The sequence below is a fragment of the Rhincodon typus genome, chromosome 23 (genome assembly GCF_021869965.1).
Source record: "Rhincodon typus isolate 14 chromosome 23, sRhiTyp1.1, whole genome shotgun sequence".
NCBI lineage: Eukaryota > Metazoa > Chordata > Chondrichthyes > Orectolobiformes > Rhincodontidae > Rhincodon > Rhincodon typus.
The window spans coordinates 43,018,491-43,036,443 of record NC_063354.1 but is presented as its reverse complement, the minus strand read 5'-3'; the positions used below and the strand labels follow the sequence as shown (position 1 = coordinate 43,036,443).

The following is a 17,953-nucleotide window of genomic DNA, read 5'->3' as shown; positions in this document are numbered from 1 at the left end:
AAGATTAGATGGTCCAGGGCAGCAAATGATAGGAACGTGGGCCCCAAGAACACAGGAATTTGCCACACAAAAAAAAGCATGACTCTCACCTTGAGGAGAGAGGGAGACAGAAAGCTGGAGAAATCTAAGCACAAACATGAAAGGATGAGGAAGGGTCACCGGACCTGAACCGTTAACTCTGATTTCTCTCCACAAATGCTGCCAGACTTGCTGAGCATTTCCAGCAATTTCTGCTTTTGTTTCTGATTCACAGCATCCCCAGTTCCTTCAGTTGTTATGAAAGGATGATCATTTGTTCATAACCAACCTGCTCAGAGATGTTATGACACACCTCTAGGGCACGTGGGATTTGAACCCGGCTATCCTGACTCAGAGCTAGGGACACTACCGCTCTGCACATTACTTTGGAAAGGGTTAAGGTTATAGCCACACACTAATCTTGAGAATGTAAATAGCTCTTGCTATCGGGAGTTTTAATTTCTGAGGAATTGTTTGGTGTTTATTTTCCTCGGAAAAAGTGCTTCGCAGAAGCTCTCAGCAAAGCTTTTAAGACTGGAAAAGGAACAGAGACAGAACAATTGCTCCGAGTATGTGGAGTTCCTGCAGCTAATGAATGCCACAGAGTGAAGAGCAGGAACTGAAAAGGCTCAAAGCTGTCATTGATGGACTGAAGGAATCTGTGACAGCCTTGTGGAAATGTAACTGTAAACAGTGCGATGTGTCAGAATATATACTGAAGGGGTGTGCACTGCAGGCAGGGAACAGAGTGTTATACCACCAGTGCTAAAGGGAGAGGGAAAGTGGGGGAGCTGGGTGCAAACACAGCCAAATGAAACTGCAAAGTACAGCGCACAAATCAGCCTGAAACAATAAAACGTCGAGGCAGTTGGCAAAAGAACAGCCACTGCCAGTGTTCCCATTTTAATCTCTATATTTGGACAACAGTGCAGTAAATGAACTCTGTGCTGAAACACTTCATACTGGAAGCAAGTGGCTTACTGTAATCTCTTCCCAGTTTTGGCAAGGAAGGAGCTCGGAGTGTATTATATAAAAGGGGCATCTCCCTCACCCCCCTCAGCTCGTTCACCGACAGTCCACTCCCGATGACCCTCCAAGCTTGTGTCTGCTCTGTAAACGGCCATCTGGAGTCATCTCGATTCACGGTGAGATGGGAGAGCAGATGTCACGGCTGTTCAATGAATATCTAAACAGTCTATTTCGACAAGCAATAAAGTGCCACAAGTTGAAAGGAGATCAGAGGCAGCTGACAGCAGCAATACTGATTCAGAGGCACATCACAGCAATTAGTGTCCTGTAAACCAGTATTCATCATCGTCCTGTTCAAAATCTACACCCCAAGCTGTCTATCCTCAATCCATACACCCAGACAACATGGGGCTAGCTAATGTTATAGAATGTCAACCAAATAACTACTTACTCAGTGAGAGATAGCAGTGGGATATTCTACCATGGAGTGTATCACAAGCAAGTTCATTCCCACCCACAGGCCAAACATACCACTTTGCAGAGAAACATCTTGGCTGGAAAGGCACAGCTCACACACACACACACACACACACAGTCCAGTGGCAACGCACATACACAGCTCACACTCACAGTGCCCAGTGTCTATACACACGCACACGCACAGTCCAGTGGGAAAACACACACACAGCGCCCAGTGTCTACACATACACGCACAAACGGATTACACAATGTGCTGAAAGGGGCGTGTCTGAATGCACATCCAGGCATTTCACCGTGGCACACCCTTAAACAAAGCTCCTATATCATCACCTAGAAAAATATTTCCTTGGTGTTTCCTGGGTCTGTTCAGTTGGAGATATTTCTTTATTTGGTGCATTTATGATTGGACTTTGGAACATGTTCAATATGTAAATAGGATACCCAGGCCAATGCCATTTCCATGGCAACCTCTGGCAGTGTTCCTCCAGCTCTTACCATTTTCCTTCTGGAAGTACAATGCTCCAACTTTAGAAGGGGTACTGTCTTTCAGAGGAGAGGGAATGTCCTCCTCTTTAATCTCAGACCTTTCGATCGATGTTAATGAACTTCTGAAGTTGTGCGGCACCTGATCTAAATGCAAAGCCTCATCCACCTGGTTGGGTGGGTATATTCAATAGGTATGGCCCTGTTTTGAAGAACAGTTTCTAAGAATTTAGAAGAATGAGGGGGGATCTTATAGAAACATATAAAACAATGAAGGGAATAGAAAAAAAATCGAAGCAGAGAGGTTGTTTCCACTGACAGGTGAAACCAGAACTAGGGGACATAGCCGCAAAATAAGGGGGAGCAGATTTAGGACTGAATTGAGGAGAAACTTCTTCTCCCAAAGGGTTGTGAATCTGTGGAATTCCCCGTCCAGTGAAGCTACCTCATTAAATGTTTTTAAGGCAAAGAGTGATAGATTTTTGAACAGTAAAGGAATTAAAGGTTATGGTGAGAGGGTGGGTAAGCGGAGCTGAGTCCATGAAAAGATCAGCCATGATCTCATTGAATGGTGGAACAGTGTCAATGGGCCAGATGGCCTACTCCTGTTTCTTTATGTTCTTATGTAATACAGAGGGACTGTTCCAATGTGCTGACCAGTATTTACCATCCGATCAACATCGCACAGAAGCTGTCTGGTTATTACTAAATTGCTTTTTTGTGGGAGCTTACTGTGTACAAGTTAGCTATTACGCGTCCTGCATTAGAACATCTACTATTGAGTGTGATTCCTCTGACAAAGTGCTTTTTATAAAAGTGATTTGGTCCTTTCTGAGGATGTGAAAAGTGCTCTTTCAACAGAAGGCTTTCTTTCTCTTCAGCCTGAAGGTATAATGAATGAGCCAGTTGGTGTTTGGTTAAATGCATTCTCAGAGAGCCTGACGATGAAGCGTTCCACTCTGAATGAAAGTCAGCTTCACCCGACAGTGAGAAGAGACAGAATCCACAATCTCAAATGACGTCAGTGCAGGAGAGTAAACCTTGAGCAAATTGCTGTGCATTCCCAAACACCCCCTCACAGCCCCAACGTTTGTCTTCAGCCTTGAGATCAAGGCTCCATGAAGCAGTCTCTGTGTATCTGGGACACACTGCTGACTCGGACCAGGGCCTGGGTGTGTGTGTGTGTCTGGGCTGTACCAGCCTGTACACGGCTAGGTGTGACTGAGAGTGTGTGTGCATGCGTGTGAAAGAGTGTGCACGTGACAGTGCGCACGTGCGCATAAGTGAGTGTGTTTGCGCGTGTGACTGTGAGTGAGAGTGAGAGTGAGTACCACACTGTACCACACTGCAGGCCCGTAACTCCAAAAACACGGTTGACAGAAAATCAACTTCCATCATTCTTTGCACAGAATCTTGACTCATTTCTGGAAGTTTCTTCCTCCAGTATATATTTCAAACCCTCTTTCCCACCCGTACTGTGCCATAACCCATCCTCTGATGATTCTCTGTTCTGGTTTTGATGTATGCCAAGTGTTGAGCCAATCTCAAGCTGGGCATCGAAGGCAACAGTGGGTCAATTTGACACAGAAGTGGGTTGAAAAGTGTTCCTGGCACTCAGGCACAGAAATATAGAAAACAGAAGCAGGCCATTCGGCCCTTTGAGCCTGCTCCACCATTCAATATCATCACGGCTAATCATCCAACTCAGTCCCCTGTTCCCTTTTCTCCCACATGCTTTGATCCCTTTAGCCCCAAGAAGCATATCCAACTCCTTTTTGAAAACATTCAATGTTTTGACCTCAACTGCTTTCTGTAGCAGAGAATGCCACAGGCTCATCCCTGTCTGGGTGAAGACATTTCTCATCTCAATCCAAATAACCTACCCCGTATCCTCAGACTGTGACCCCTAGTTCTGGACTCCCCACTCATTAGGAACATCCTTCCTGCATTCCTGTCTAGTAGTGCTGGAATTTTATATATTTTTCTGAGAACCCCCCACTGCCCATTCTTCTCAACTCCAGTGAGTACAGTCCAAGCCGATCAAAGTCTCACTTCCTACGTCAGTCCTGTCATCCCAGGGATCAGCCTAGTAAACCTTTATTGCACTCCCTCCATAACCAGAACATCCCTCCTCAGATAAGGAGGCCACAATACTTCAGCTATGGTGTCACCAAGGCCCTGTACCAATAGCAATATGACATCCCAGCTCCTGTACTTGAATCCTCTTGCTATGAAAACCAACATTACCATTAGCCTTCTGCCTGCTACACCTGTGTGCTTACTTTCAGTGACTGTAGCACCAGGAGTTCTGCCTCATCACGCCTCATCACACCTCCCCCTCTCCCCCATCTACTGCCTTAGGCCAGGTCCATGGTACATGAAGTAGCCCCTGCCTGGGGATAGCTCTCATTATAAGTAATAACTCCTTACCCTGCTAGCCATATCAGTATGAGAAGCTGGAACTGTTAGCTAGGGAGGGAATTCCAGGATTTTAACCCAGCGACACAGAAGGAACAGCAATATGTTTCCAACTCAGGATGGTGAGTGGCTCGGAGGGGAACTTGAAGCTGGTGGTGTTCCCATGTATCTGCTGCTCTCGTCCTTCTAGATGGAAGTGGTTGTGGGTTTGGAAGATGCTGTCTGAGGAGCCTTGGTGAGTTTCTGCAGTGCATCTTGTAGATAGTACACACTGCTGCTACTGAGCGTCGGTGGTGGAGGGAGTGAGTGTTGAAGGAGACGGATATGGCACCAGTCAAGTGGGTTGCTTGGTCTTGGATGGTGTCGGGTTTATGACTGTAGCACCCATCCAGGAAAGCAGGAGATTAGTCCATCCCACTCTTGACTTCAAAAAGCTTTGGCCAGTCACCTCCTCACCACAGAGTATTCAAACTGTAATGAGCTTTACAAAGGACAGCTTCTTCATCATAAAGTATTTTCAGTACACAACTAGTCAGGCAACCAGGTTTGCAATGGCATCGTCATATGGCTATTTACAAACGTGCAAATGTAACCACCTTATAATTTTCACTGTTGACCCTGCCCTTTAACCCATGTCTGTTTACACAGGAGGTGACCGCACTGTTTGTTTTGACAGAATTCACTGGCTCTTGTCCTCCAACTGTGGTCAGTGAACTGAGAAGCCTGCAGAAAACAAGCAAATTGAGCAACATTTTGTCCTTCAAAGTGACAGGGTATGGATTTGTGGCTGTACACTAACCCCAGGCAGTCTTCACCTCTCTGTCACATCACAGCGGAACGTGCCAGCCAGCAAGAGAAAACAAAATTAAAATCAGGGCAGGGGAAGGTACAGGCTGATAGAGAAACCGAGGGGCGCAGAAAAATCATACGAGAACGTTGGGAGTGGGAGAGAGTACAGACACAGAGCAGGGAGGAAAAGAGCAGAGAGAGACGCACAGATCTGATCAAGGTTTTCAAAATCTTCAGTGAGCTGGATAGAACCACACAGCACAGAAACAGACCTTTCGCTCCAACTTGTCCATACTGACCAAGTTTCCCAAACTAAATTATTCCTATTTGCCTGCATTTGGCCCATATCCCTATAAACCTTTCCTATACCTGTACATGTTCAAATGTCTTTTAAATGTTGTAATTATCACTTCCTCTGGCAGCTCATTCCATACACGCACCAACCTCGGTGTGAAAACGTTGCCCCTCAGGTCCCTTTAAAATCTTTCACCTCTCACCTATGAACTCTCCCACCCTGTGGAACAGACCTTTACTATTCACCTTGTCTACACTCCTCATGATTTTATAAACCTCTATAAAGTCACCCCTCAACCTGCTATACTCCGATAATTCAATAAGTAGATTGTTTCCACTCAGAAAAGGGTCTAAATTTAAAGCAATCTGCAAAAGGAGTAACGGTGAAGTGAGGAAAACCTTAAATGATGTTGATATAATGAGCTGGTGTAAGAAACACACAATACACAGCTAAGGAGCCCACCACCAGCCTTCACATCTTAACCCTTTGTTCCATCAAGAACTGGATCTCGGCCTGATCCCTTGTTCAGAAAAATCCGGAAGCTAATCCAGGACGACCCAATCAGGATTAGGGTCAACAACTGGGGTGGTCTCCCACCTCTGCTCCCGGAGGTTCGGATTATGGGATTAGAGAATCACAACAAGTAGGATTTCACAACTGGGGTTGGCCTGTCATTTTCTCAAGCGGTTATCATAGAATCCCTACAGTGTGGAAGCAGGCCACTCGGCCCATACTGACCATCCGATTTAGTGGCTGATCTTAGTCTTAGCTCCAACAGTCCATCTTGGGTCCATGTCCCTAACACCACTGCCTAATACAAATCTGACAAACTCAGCCTTCGCATTTTTACCTCCCTTTGCCAACAGTTATATGGATGAGATTTCCATTATCCTTTCTGTGAAGAGGTACTGCTGAACACTATCGTTTAAAAGGTCCGAATTTAATCCTGTGTCCCTTTGCCTGCATTTCGCTCTCTGTTCTACTGAGACCTTTAACCAGGGCTTCCTAAGGTTTTGGTTCAGGGCCCCAAGTGGAGTTGTGAGATGAAATTGAGAAAGAAGGAACTCCAGGAACTGGGGAGAGGTAGACATATGGAGCAAAAGCCCATGGGAAATCAGGCTTAAACCCCTGCTGTTTCTAATCTCTGTCAACAGGGCAAACATTAAGTAAACGTAAGCTACTCGGAGGGATAGAAAGCAATGAAGATAAAAATGGAGCAAGTGATTTGCAGGAGGATTTAAATCAGTTATGTGATTGGCAAAGCAAATGATGCATTTAATTCAACACTGAGAAATGGAAAGCTCTACGAACATCATTTGACAAACTTTGCATCAGAAGTGTGCAAAGAATAGAACTGAATTGGCAAAGAGCGACTTAGAAAGGTGAGGGAGAGTATCTGTAGATGCCGTCGTTTCAAAGTCAGTGTGGCTCAGCAATTTAAAATGCTCATAGAATGTGGAGAGAAGCTAGGTACAACAGTACAAATTGTTCAAGGTTTGTTAGATTTCTTTTAAACACAGCGCTATGGTTTGAATACATTTGGAGCATTCAGCTCAGGCCCAAGCCACATGTTACCACACAAGAGAGGCTACAAAGAGGAGGAATAAGTTTGATCTCCGTTAAATTTCATCTCCAGGTCTATGCTCCGCAAAGTAGGCACTTGTCAGGGCATTTCAATGACTAACAATGTTACAGAATCTCTCAAGCTGTTACTCATCATTGTGATTAAGGCCAACGTAACCTTCAACTGTATTCAGATTGTGGATTCCAGCTTGCGAGACGTGAACAGAGAATCTATTCGGATCGACTGGTGCGGTGCTGAGACAGTGTTGCACTGTTGAAGAGCCATCCTTTGAATGAGGTTTTTAAACAGTGACCTGGTCTGCCCTCTCAGGTGAAGGCAAACAATAGATTGGCTCCATTTCAAAGAAGAACTGTGTCCTGGGGCAACATTCAATTGAATGTCAATAAACCATGTGGTCTGCCCATTTTCACACTGCTGCTTGTGGGAGCTTTCTGTGTAAAAACTAGCTGCTGCATTTTCTACGTTACAGCAGGGTCTACATTTTGAGAGACACCTCATAGGCTGGAAAGCATTTGGAACATCCTGAGTTGGTGAAAGCCCCTTATAAACATGAGCTTCTGCTGGAAGCAATCATTTCACCCACAAGCCCTTTGGTTCTCAGCTGGCGCAATCGTTAATCAAAACTCTAACATCGCCAGAGGACCACTGCGGACGATGAAGATATTGAAGGATCAGCTGATGACGTGTGGAGACTGAAAGGTTCTGGCCTTTAAATATTTGCTCGTGGTTTTAATCAATGTTGTTCTGAAGTGGCATCTGGGAAGCGTCTGAGAGAAATGAAGTGTCCTCCCTACATTCTGGCTCAGCAAAAAGGACAAGAAGCTGGGTCAGTGCCACACTCTTTCCCCACCCTGGAAAGTTCCTCATTACCCTCCAAGAAACAGATCTGGCTTAAACCAGGTCAAATTAAACTCTTTTTTTTTATTATTGACTTCAATCGTCTGCAGTCAGGATGTGGTTCACCAAATGCTCATTTTAATATAAACAAGTGGTCAATTGTTTGGTGAAGATTGGGGAGTGGGTAGCTTCATAGCCTCTTGTCCTCACCCACTGCCCGTACATTCCAGGAATCAGGAGCGTGAGCCTTGACCAATTTCTTCACCTCGGTCTAGCCCAGGGCTGCAGCAGGGGGGGCGTTGTCGATGCTCCCCTCCCTTATCACCGTCTCGCTGAAGAGCAGCATAGACAATTGATCTTCATGGCTCAGTGGCTTACCAGCAGTCAGGAGATTCCAATGCATCCAGATCTCACCTCAGTCACAGCCAGGGACCGCACTCAGTTACTGACTACCCTTTCAACATGCACATCCCTTAAGGACAGTGGCTACTGTGGACAACTTCCTTCCCAGCTAAAAAACATCAAGCCGGTTTTCAAAAAAGCCTGCTTTATTTTTTTTTTATTCTTTAATTGGATGAGGGCGTCGCTGACCAGGCAGCATTTATTGCCCATTCCTAATTTGCCGCTGTGGGTCTGGGGTCACATGACCAGGTAAGGATACCAGCTTCCCTCCCTAAAGGACATTAGTGAACCAGATGGGTTTTTCCTGACAATTGATTCATAGTCATCATTAGACTCTTAATTCCAGATTTTTTTTATTGAATTCAAATTCCACCATCTGCCGTGGGATTCGAACCCGAGTCCACAGAACATTATCTGGGTCTCTGCATTAACAGTCCAGTGATAATACCACTAGGCCATTGCCTCCCGATGTCCTTCAGATCTAAAGAACAGTCATATTGGACTCGGAACGTTATCTGTTTCTCTCTCCATTGATGTGCCAGACCTCCTGAGATTCTCCAGCATTATTTTCTTTTAATTTCAGATCTCCTGTGTCTGCAATGTTCCTGTTTTATGTTTATGGACCCTTGGTTTTTGTCTGCCACATGACTGGAAACACTTCCCCCACCTCAACCCCATTAAAACCCAACTTCATTTTAAAGACCTTTTCGAGTTCCCTCTTGGTCTTTTAGGGAAAAGAGCTCCACACCTGCTGAGTCTTCTCTGATGCTTCTGCAGTTTGCTGCTTTATAAGGGACATCCCAAAATATGTTTGTTCAGCCTGTTATTAGAAAGTATGCAGAGATCAGAACAGATCAAGGGTTTCCAGCCACTCAATCCAGTTCTGTCAAATCATGGCTGATCTCTACCTTAACTCCATAAGACCATAGTAAGACAACAGAGCAGGAATAGTCCATTCAACCCATCAATTCTGCCATTCAATGATGATTTGATAATCAATACAATATAATGCAGTACAGCAACAGGCCCTTCAACCCACTAAAGCCTGTGCCAATTGCTAATACTTATTCAGATCCGCTACTTACTGCCCATGCGCAGTTTCTATCCCAGTTTCTATTCATGTGTCTATGAAGATACACCTTAGTCATTGCTAATATGCCTGCTTCCACCACCTCCACTGGCAGTACGTTCCAGGCACCCACCACCCTCTGTGTGCAAAATTTTCCCCGCACTTCTCCCCTAAACTTTCCCCCGCTCACCTTGAAACTGTGCCCTCTTGTAGGTGACCTATCCACCCAAGGAAAAAGCCTCTGACTATCCACCTTATCTATGCCTCTCATAATTTTGTAGACCTCTCTCAGGTCTTGCCCCTCAGCTTCAGTGGTAAAGTGAAAACAGTCCATGTTTATCCAACCGCTCCTCATAACTAAACCCTCCAAGCCCAGGCAATATCCTGGTAAACGTCTACATCCTCTCCAAAGCATCCACGTCCTTCTGGTACTGTGGCGACCAGAACCGATGGCCAAATCCTCATTATCACGTTCCTGACATCATCCCCTTATTTTGATTCCCTTACTGATTGAAAATCTGTCCTTCTCAGCCTTGAACATACTTGACGACCCAGCAGCAACAGTGCTGTGCATTCAAGAATTCCACAGATCCACTACTGTCTCAGAGAGAAAATAAAATCCTTATCATTGTCTTTTTGAATTCATTCATGGGATGTCAGCATTGCTGGCTAGGGCACCATTTATAGCCTGTCCCTAATTGCCCAAAGGGCTGTTAAATATCAACCGCATCACTGTGAGTTGAGTCACGTAGAGTCCCACACCAGTGAAGCATGTCAAATTTTCCTTCCCCATTAGTGAAACAGATGGTTCCAGAATCTTAAATATCTTCCCAGAGGGAAAAAAAAGAAAGGGTTACCAACATCAGCTTTGTAACATCCAACTGACCCCCAGGTCCAGCAGCTACTTTTTTTTTGTTGTTGGCTGACACTTCCTCAGCTTTGAAAAGCAGAAAATTAATTGAATCTAACCTTCTGTCCAGGATCAATGCAGATCAGCAACCCAGTGTCAAAGGATTTAAAATCACAACAGAACGAAGACCAGCCCAAAAGACAACCTTCTTTCTCACAGGATTAATCCAACGCAGAAAATCAAAAGAAAAATTAAAACGTGTAAACTCTCCGAGCCAGCATCTTCCCCATAATAGATGTGGCCGATAGTCCCTGCTTTTAATCCTTGACACAATCTGCAATTTAAATGAGATAGGCTGAGGAAAAGGCTATGGCATATGGCATTGTGGATAAGACACAATCAAATCTGGACCGGCCGATTCCCCTCAAACCAACAGATCAGGAAGAGAACAGGTCATACAAGATCGGGCAGAACAGTATACAGATGTCACCCTCCAACCCCTTTCCCCTATGCCTTTATGTCGACAAGCCTGTGAAAGTGCTTTAGACTCTACACCTCCTGTACAAATTCGGTGTCATGTTATAGGAACAGATGTAGCCCACAGGGCCCAATAGCCTGCTGAACCTTTTACCAAACGTGGACATCAACTCCATTTTCTCCACTGCAATCCACAATTCCAAATACCTATGATTCGATTGCCTCACAGCACCAGGAACCCAGGTTCGATTCCATCTCGGGTGATTGTCTGTGTAGAGTTTGCACATTCTCCCCGTGTCTGTGTGGGTTTCCTCCCACAGTCCAAAGATGTGCAGTTAGCTGGATTGGCCACGATAAATTGTCCATAGTGTTCAGGGGTGTGTAGATTAGGTGGATTAGCCATGGGAAATGCAGGGTTATGGGGAGAGGGTAGGAAGGCTGGGTCTGCTTGGAATGCTCTTCGGAGGGTGGGTGAAGACTCAATGGGCCGAAAGGTCTTTTTCCACACTGTAGGGATTCTATAAATCTCAGTTTTGAATGTAATCATCAACTAAGCATCCATAGCCTCTGGGGTCAAAGATTCCAAGGACCTAACAACCTTTTCAATGAATCATTTCTTTTAACGTCAGTTCAAAATAATCAACCCCTACATCCCTCGTCGAGACTCTTCAGCCAGAGAAAACAGTGCAGAAAGAGGCCATTTGGCCCCTTGAGTCTGCACCCAGCCTCCAAAGTGCAACCCATGCAGACCCAACCCTCCTACCCCATCCCCTGAATTTCCCATGGCTAATCCACCTAACTTGCACATCCTTAGACACTATGGGTAATTTAGCATGGCCAATCCACCCTAACCTGCACATCTTTGGACTGTGGGAGAAAACCGGAGCACCCGGAGGAAACCCACGCAGACACGGGGAGAATGTGCAAACTCCACACAGTCACCCGAGGGTGGTATCGAACCTAGTCCTTGGCGCTGTGAGGTAGCAGTGCTAACCACTGAGCCACCGTGCTCCTTGACAACCTCTCTACATTTTAACAAAATATATCTGAACTGGTTGATTAAAAATATATATAAAGGCATTCTGTATGATTGGAACCGAATGTCAGCTGTTATTCAGTATCACACTTTTGCCTCTAGGTCAGTACATTGTGGTATCGAATTTCACTGCACAGGGATTGAATGTATAATCTAGGCTGACGCTCCAGTGCAGTACTGAGGGGATGCTGAAATGTCAGAGGTGCCTTCTTTCAAGCAAAATATTAACCCAAGGTCCTATCTGTGCATCCTCAAGCAACTATTAGAGGGATTATCGGCTTATTATCACATTGTTGTTCATGAGACATATGTGTGGTCACATTTCAAATGTATCTCACTTGGTGCTTCAGACAATCTGAAATCAATCTTTTTAAATACAACAGAGACAACAAGTTGTAGAGCTGGATGAACACAGCAGGCCAAGCAGCATCAGAGGAGCAGGAAGGCTGACGTTTCGGGCCTAGACACAACTCTTGCTTCTTAAGCCCCTACTAATGGGGACTCTGAATTACTGTTCACTCTGAATGGGCAGAAAAGAAAGGGTCAGACACGTATTAAGGTGAGTGTGTAACTTTGGAGACTATGTGATGGTTACAGTCCATCGAGGAGCTGCCAGAGATACTGTCCTATCTCAGTATCAATGTCTGCACTAGACAAGAATTAATTGGCTACTACCTGCCTCACTGCCCCCTCTAACACCATGTAAAGTACACACAGAGGATTCAATATCAGCCCGTTATTAGCTGGCTGTACCCTTCAGAACAGTCTCATCTCTCTCTCATGAGAAAGGATGTATTGGCACTGGAGGGGGTGCAAAGGAGGTTCACTAGGTTGATTCCGGAGTTGAGGGGGTTGGCTCATGAGGAGAGACTGAGAAGATTGGGATTATATTCATTGGAATTCAGAAGATTGAGGGGGGATCTCATAGGAACATATAAAATTATGAAGGGTATAGATAAGATAGAAGTAGGGAGGATGTTTCCACTGGCAGGTGAAGCTAGGACAAGAGGGCATAGCCTCAAGATTAGAGGGAGCAGATTTAGGACTGAACTGAGAAGGAATTTCTTCACCCAGAGGGTTGTTAATCTATGGAATTCCTTGCCCAGTGAAGTAGTTGACGCTACTTCAGTAAATGTTTTTAAAAAAAAGGTAGTTTTTTTTGAACAATAAAAGAATTAAGGGTTACGGTGAGAACGCGGGTAAGTGGATCTGAGTCCACGAAAAGATCAGCCATGATCTTATTGAATGGCGGAGCAGGCTCGAAGGGCCAGACGGCGTACTCCTGCTCCTAGTTCTTATGTTTATGTTCTTATGTGTCCAAAGTCCTTTTGTCAACTGCCAGTTTCTGCTTTATTGTTGCGGGCATGTAATTTCAACTCGTAATGGTCTAAGTTCGATTCTCTGAGGAGAGCAAAGTGCCTGATTGTGATGGAAATGTGACGTCGGGCAAGGAACCACAGGCTCATAATGAACTAAAAACCCACTTGGTCAGGTGGGAGGCTGGGGGAGGGTGGCTGAAATTGTCTCTCTTTCTTGCTAGAAGGATGTGATCTGGCAAAAATGCTATCAAGCTGTTTCTTCTCCGACAGTCAGTAAGGCAGTGCGACAAGCAGCTAGCCCAGAAAAAGACAGTAGAATCTTGGAAGGAGATGCTCTCTTCCCTTCCCTTACTGAGTGAGCACACACACATGCACAAATGTACATATACATGTACATACACATACACACACACATACAGACACCCCTAACCAGCAGCTGGTTCTGTTCACCTCACTTAGAGCCAGTAATGCTATAGACAAGAGTTCAGGGTCATCTCTCATTGCTGGTCTAAACTCCAGGAGGGTCCAGATGGGGACAGAGAAGTCACGCCGTGAATTTAGTTGGGCCACTTTTGCAGTGAGCATCAGGCCAAAGGCCCAATTCACTCAAATCAGCAACTCTGGCAAATGCATCCAGAACTACATGCACCATATAATCACAGAAACCCACACACACCCAACAGACTGAATGGGATCAATTCACTAGAAGGTCCTGGGTTTAAATGGGAGGCTGACTGCTCAACTACACACAGAAGTTAAAACAGAAATTGCTGGGGAAACTCGGAAGGTCTGGCAGCAGAGAAAGCAGAGTTAATTTTTCGGGTCCAATTATCCTTTCTCAGAACTGTTTCTGAACTTCTGAATTTCTGTTTGTGTTTGCGATTTCCAGAATCCACAGTCTTTTGGTGGTTTTTAACAAATGAAAGTTCTTTTGTTTCCTGCCTCGAGCTTTGAGGTATTTACTCCTTCACTTCCCAAGAGAAGGACCTCACAAAGCAGACCATCAACCTTGGGGAGGCTTACGACCAACCTGATTCAACTGTACCGTAGCTGTTCCCTGTGGAAGCACACAGGGGCCTGGTATCTGCTTGAAACCACCCCTTCCCTATCCCAGCCCCTCCAACAACCCAACAGATCTCCTAGGATCCCTGGACCAGTCAGGACCTGTTCTGCCAAGCAGCTTTGCACATTTGGATCTGGACTTACCGCGTCAACATACACTCAGTGATGTGGAAGTATTTATGCTCCCAGTCGCTTTGTGAGTACCATTGCTTTTCCTCACATCTGAAAGGAACACGGCCGCTTCCCTCCATTCGCAGATGAGAAAAATTCTTTTTGTAAATTGAGAATTTTTACAATGACAGTCTTACATGAAGAATTTTTCCTGAACTTTCCTCAAGGAGCAAGCTGTATCCCTTGGTGCCAACAGTAGTAACTGTTTAATATGTCCAAGTCCTCAAAACAAAAAAAACCCGTTAAAATTCCAACAATTCTGCAGGACTACCGCTGTGTCATAGACAGCTGTTTGGCCCATTGAGTCCACCCCAAGCTGACTCCCCCACTGGAGCTCTCTGCTCTCAACATATTCCCCTGGTCTATTCCTTGTGCCTTTCAATAGTTTTTATTTGCACACATTAATCTTTTAAACCCTCCGTCTGGTTAATCTTTGATAGAAGCTTGTTGTAATATGCTCCTTTTTCCAATAACCATATGAATATTATACATTGTCCGTTGATGGTACAGAAGAGTACTACTGAAAACAATCACAACTTATCAAAGGTTTGAATTTTGCATTTACCAGATTCTTCCACAAAAATACCAATGTAGTGGAGAACAAGATGTTTATGCTATATGTAAAGAGTGCTTCTCAAGAATAAATTTTTTAAAAATTCCTCTTTTTGGCTGGTATTCTTGCAAATTAAACTGACGAATACAAGATGCACAACTTCAACAAATGCAGCATCTTTCAGCAATAAACATTATTTCTAACCTCTCCCTTTGTGCTTCAAGTACTAATCACAAACATATATCCTCTTGTCATCATCAATTGACATCAATCATTTTTTTGCTGCTTATCCTTCCTATCCTCTCATTTTTGTTTAAGATCCCTCTTAATCTCCCTCCTGCAGCAAATGGAAGCTACAGTTTCTCAATTTTCTCCGAACGATAGCCTCCCATCCCGGTATCATTCCACTGAATCCTTTCTAATCCTCGCAGAGGCTGCAATAACCTTTGTGATAACAGAATGTCAAAAAATTGCACAAAGAACCGCAAACGTTGCCTTAACGAAAAAGTAGCATGTACAAATTCCTGACAGAGAGTCTCACAATACAGAGGTGAAATAATAGCATACAGACAGCATACAGGCCAGTATCTCATCACCAAGTCACCCTTTATTTACTCGTGCACAGTACACCAGCTGTGACCAGCCAGCTCGGAGTCAGTCCCCTGAACGGAGGAGAATCTAAATCCCCTGGTTATATTGGTCAGCCAGGACTTCCTGATTGGCCCAGGTTAATAACCCCAATTGAGGACCTCAGTCAGTAAGATCCACCTGGTTCCAATCACTACAGTAGATAACTCTGGACTCTCCACGTTGTTTGCCAAACAATGAGATTATGGGTGATCTGTGACCAAAGTTTGTTCACTTGCCTTTGTCCCACGTCCCTCAATACCATGAAGAAAACAATTTTAAAACTATTGATTTATTTTAACAACTGACCTTGTATTGATTGCTGCCAGCACCGTGTGTGTGTGTGCGTGGAAGAGTTTCCTTAGAGTCACTCCAGAAGGATGTGGCTGTAATTTTTTAAATTCTGCCCTTAGTCCTAGACTCTGCAACCAGCAGAATTCAGTTCCCTCTAACTATCCCAATTTCACCCCAACTTGTTGAAAACTTTGCATAAAATTGTCCCTGAAACTTAGCAATTCCAGGGAATACGACATTTAGCATTCAGTCTGTGCCTGTAGTGTTCTCACTCCCCTGCCTTTCACTTTTAGTGTTTTTTTCCCCCAATATTAGTCCATCTTCACATGAAAAGTGATAGTGAATTATGCTACACAGTTTCTGCTTTGAAGTTCCTCGCCTAACAACTGTCTGAATGAAGAAAGATTGCATTTAAATAGCGCTTTTCATGATCTCAGGGTATTACAAGGTGTTTTATTTTTAATTTGTCGATGGGATCTAGTTACTGCTAGCTGGGCTGATTCCTTAATGCCTTCTTGAACCCTTGTACTCCTTGTGGTGTAGGAGCATCAAGAGTGCAGGTGGGAGGGAATTCCAGGATTTTGACCCAGCAACAGTAAAGGAACAGCGATAGATTTCCAAGTCAGGAAGGTGAGTCGATTAGATGGAGAGAACTTAAAAGTGGTGGTTTTTTTTGTCTTTTTGAAGCAATTGAAGAATGAAGTAATTTTGATATATTGGCACTGTCATTATGCAAGAAACTCAGAGACCAAAATGTGCACAGTGAGATCCCACCAGCGGGAGCAAGATAAATAACGAGACAATGTGTTTCTCAATATAAGACCATAAGACACAGCAGTAGAAGTAGGCCATTTGGCCCATCAAGTCTGCTCCATAACTCATGAAATCATGTGATTTGCTAATCCTCAGTTCCACATTCCTGCTTTGTCCGCAATACCTTTGATTCCCTTACTGATTAAAAATCTGTCTATCTCAGCTCTCAGGGTTACATGGTGGCTCAGTGGTTAGCACTGCTGCCTCACAGCACCAGGGACTTGGGTTCAATCCCACCCTTGGGCAACTGTCTCCCCGTGTCTGCGTGGGTTTCCTCCGGGTGCTCCAGTTTCCTCCCACAGTCCAACAATGTGCAGGCTCGGTGGGTTAGCCAGGGGAAATGCAGGGTTACAGAGATAGGGTAGGGGAAGGGGTTTGGGTGGGATGCTGTCTGGAGGGTCGGTGTGGAATCGATGGGCCAAACGGCCTGCTTCCAAACTGTAGAGATTCTATAAGTGTCTTACATTTAAATGACCTGCAAGTGAACACCAGTATCTAGAAGTCCTTTCTCAGCCTCTTTCACTGGTTAGGAATTATTAAAAATTGTATGATTCTGTGCATGCCTTCAGGAAGGGGAGAAACCTGACCCAACCTGTATCCAGTAGATAGCAAATTGGTAACTTCAGGGCACAAGGTTAAGATCAGTGGTTAAAGAATGGAAGATGGGAAGTTATTTAACAGAATGATTTGCGATCAGCTGAGTGTGTGTGGTAGGATCAAGTTCAGTCGTACCTTTCCCGAAGGGAATTGAGTAAATGGTTGTCAAACAAAGTTATAAAAGATGAGGGGTCATAGCTGGGGCTATGAGATGAATTGGAGTTCTCTTTCTAAGAGCTAGCAGTAACAGGATGGGCCAAACAACTACCTTTGAGGCTGTAGGGTACTTTGAATCTGCGAGGTAAAAGAAAATAAAAACCTGTTTGAAATGGCCATTTTTCTCAGGACCAGGCTGGCTAAATTATTGACTTTTTAAAAACTTTCACAATGCAATGAAGCAGTTCCTTCCTCAAACTGGTGTCTTCCAAAATACAAGTTGCTATTCCTCTTGGATGGACAGGATCAACATCACCTTGTCGTGCCTTCCTTGCCTTTCTCTCTAATGGAAAGTGTCTCTTTCACCTACACCCCCCCAACTTAGATCATTCCCCTGGGGTGGAATTGCTGAGGTTATTCTTCAGTGCCTCAGATTTCTCCTGCAACAGGATGTGCTGACTGAGGAAAGACAGACATGGGCTCGATGTGTTAGAACCAGTCAGTTGGGCTATGCTATCGCTACATGAGACACAAACCAAAAGGAAAGCTAGGGGTGTGTGTTTGAGCAGCCAAGGAGGAGGTGTTCAGCAAGCTGCTGGCTCGTCCCACCCTGCACAACAATATTCCGCGGTTCACAGTATTCCACATCCAGA

At 44.7% G+C, this 17,953-nt stretch overlaps 1 protein-coding gene across 1 annotated transcript in view; it reads left to right on the top strand.

The window, feature by feature from the left end:
• The first annotated feature begins 1,103 nt into the window (after positions 1 to 1,103).
• LOC109931886 (melanin-concentrating hormone receptor 1-like) overlaps positions 1,104 to 17,953 on the top strand; it is a 144,004-nt gene continuing 127,154 nt past the window's right edge. Inside the window, 4 exon segments of the mRNA XM_048611135.1 lie at positions 1,104 to 1,163; positions 2,832 to 2,936; positions 5,017 to 5,141; positions 7,089 to 7,267. Coding sequence (XP_048467092.1) covers positions 1,104 to 1,163; positions 2,832 to 2,936; positions 5,017 to 5,141; positions 7,089 to 7,267 — 469 coding nt within the window.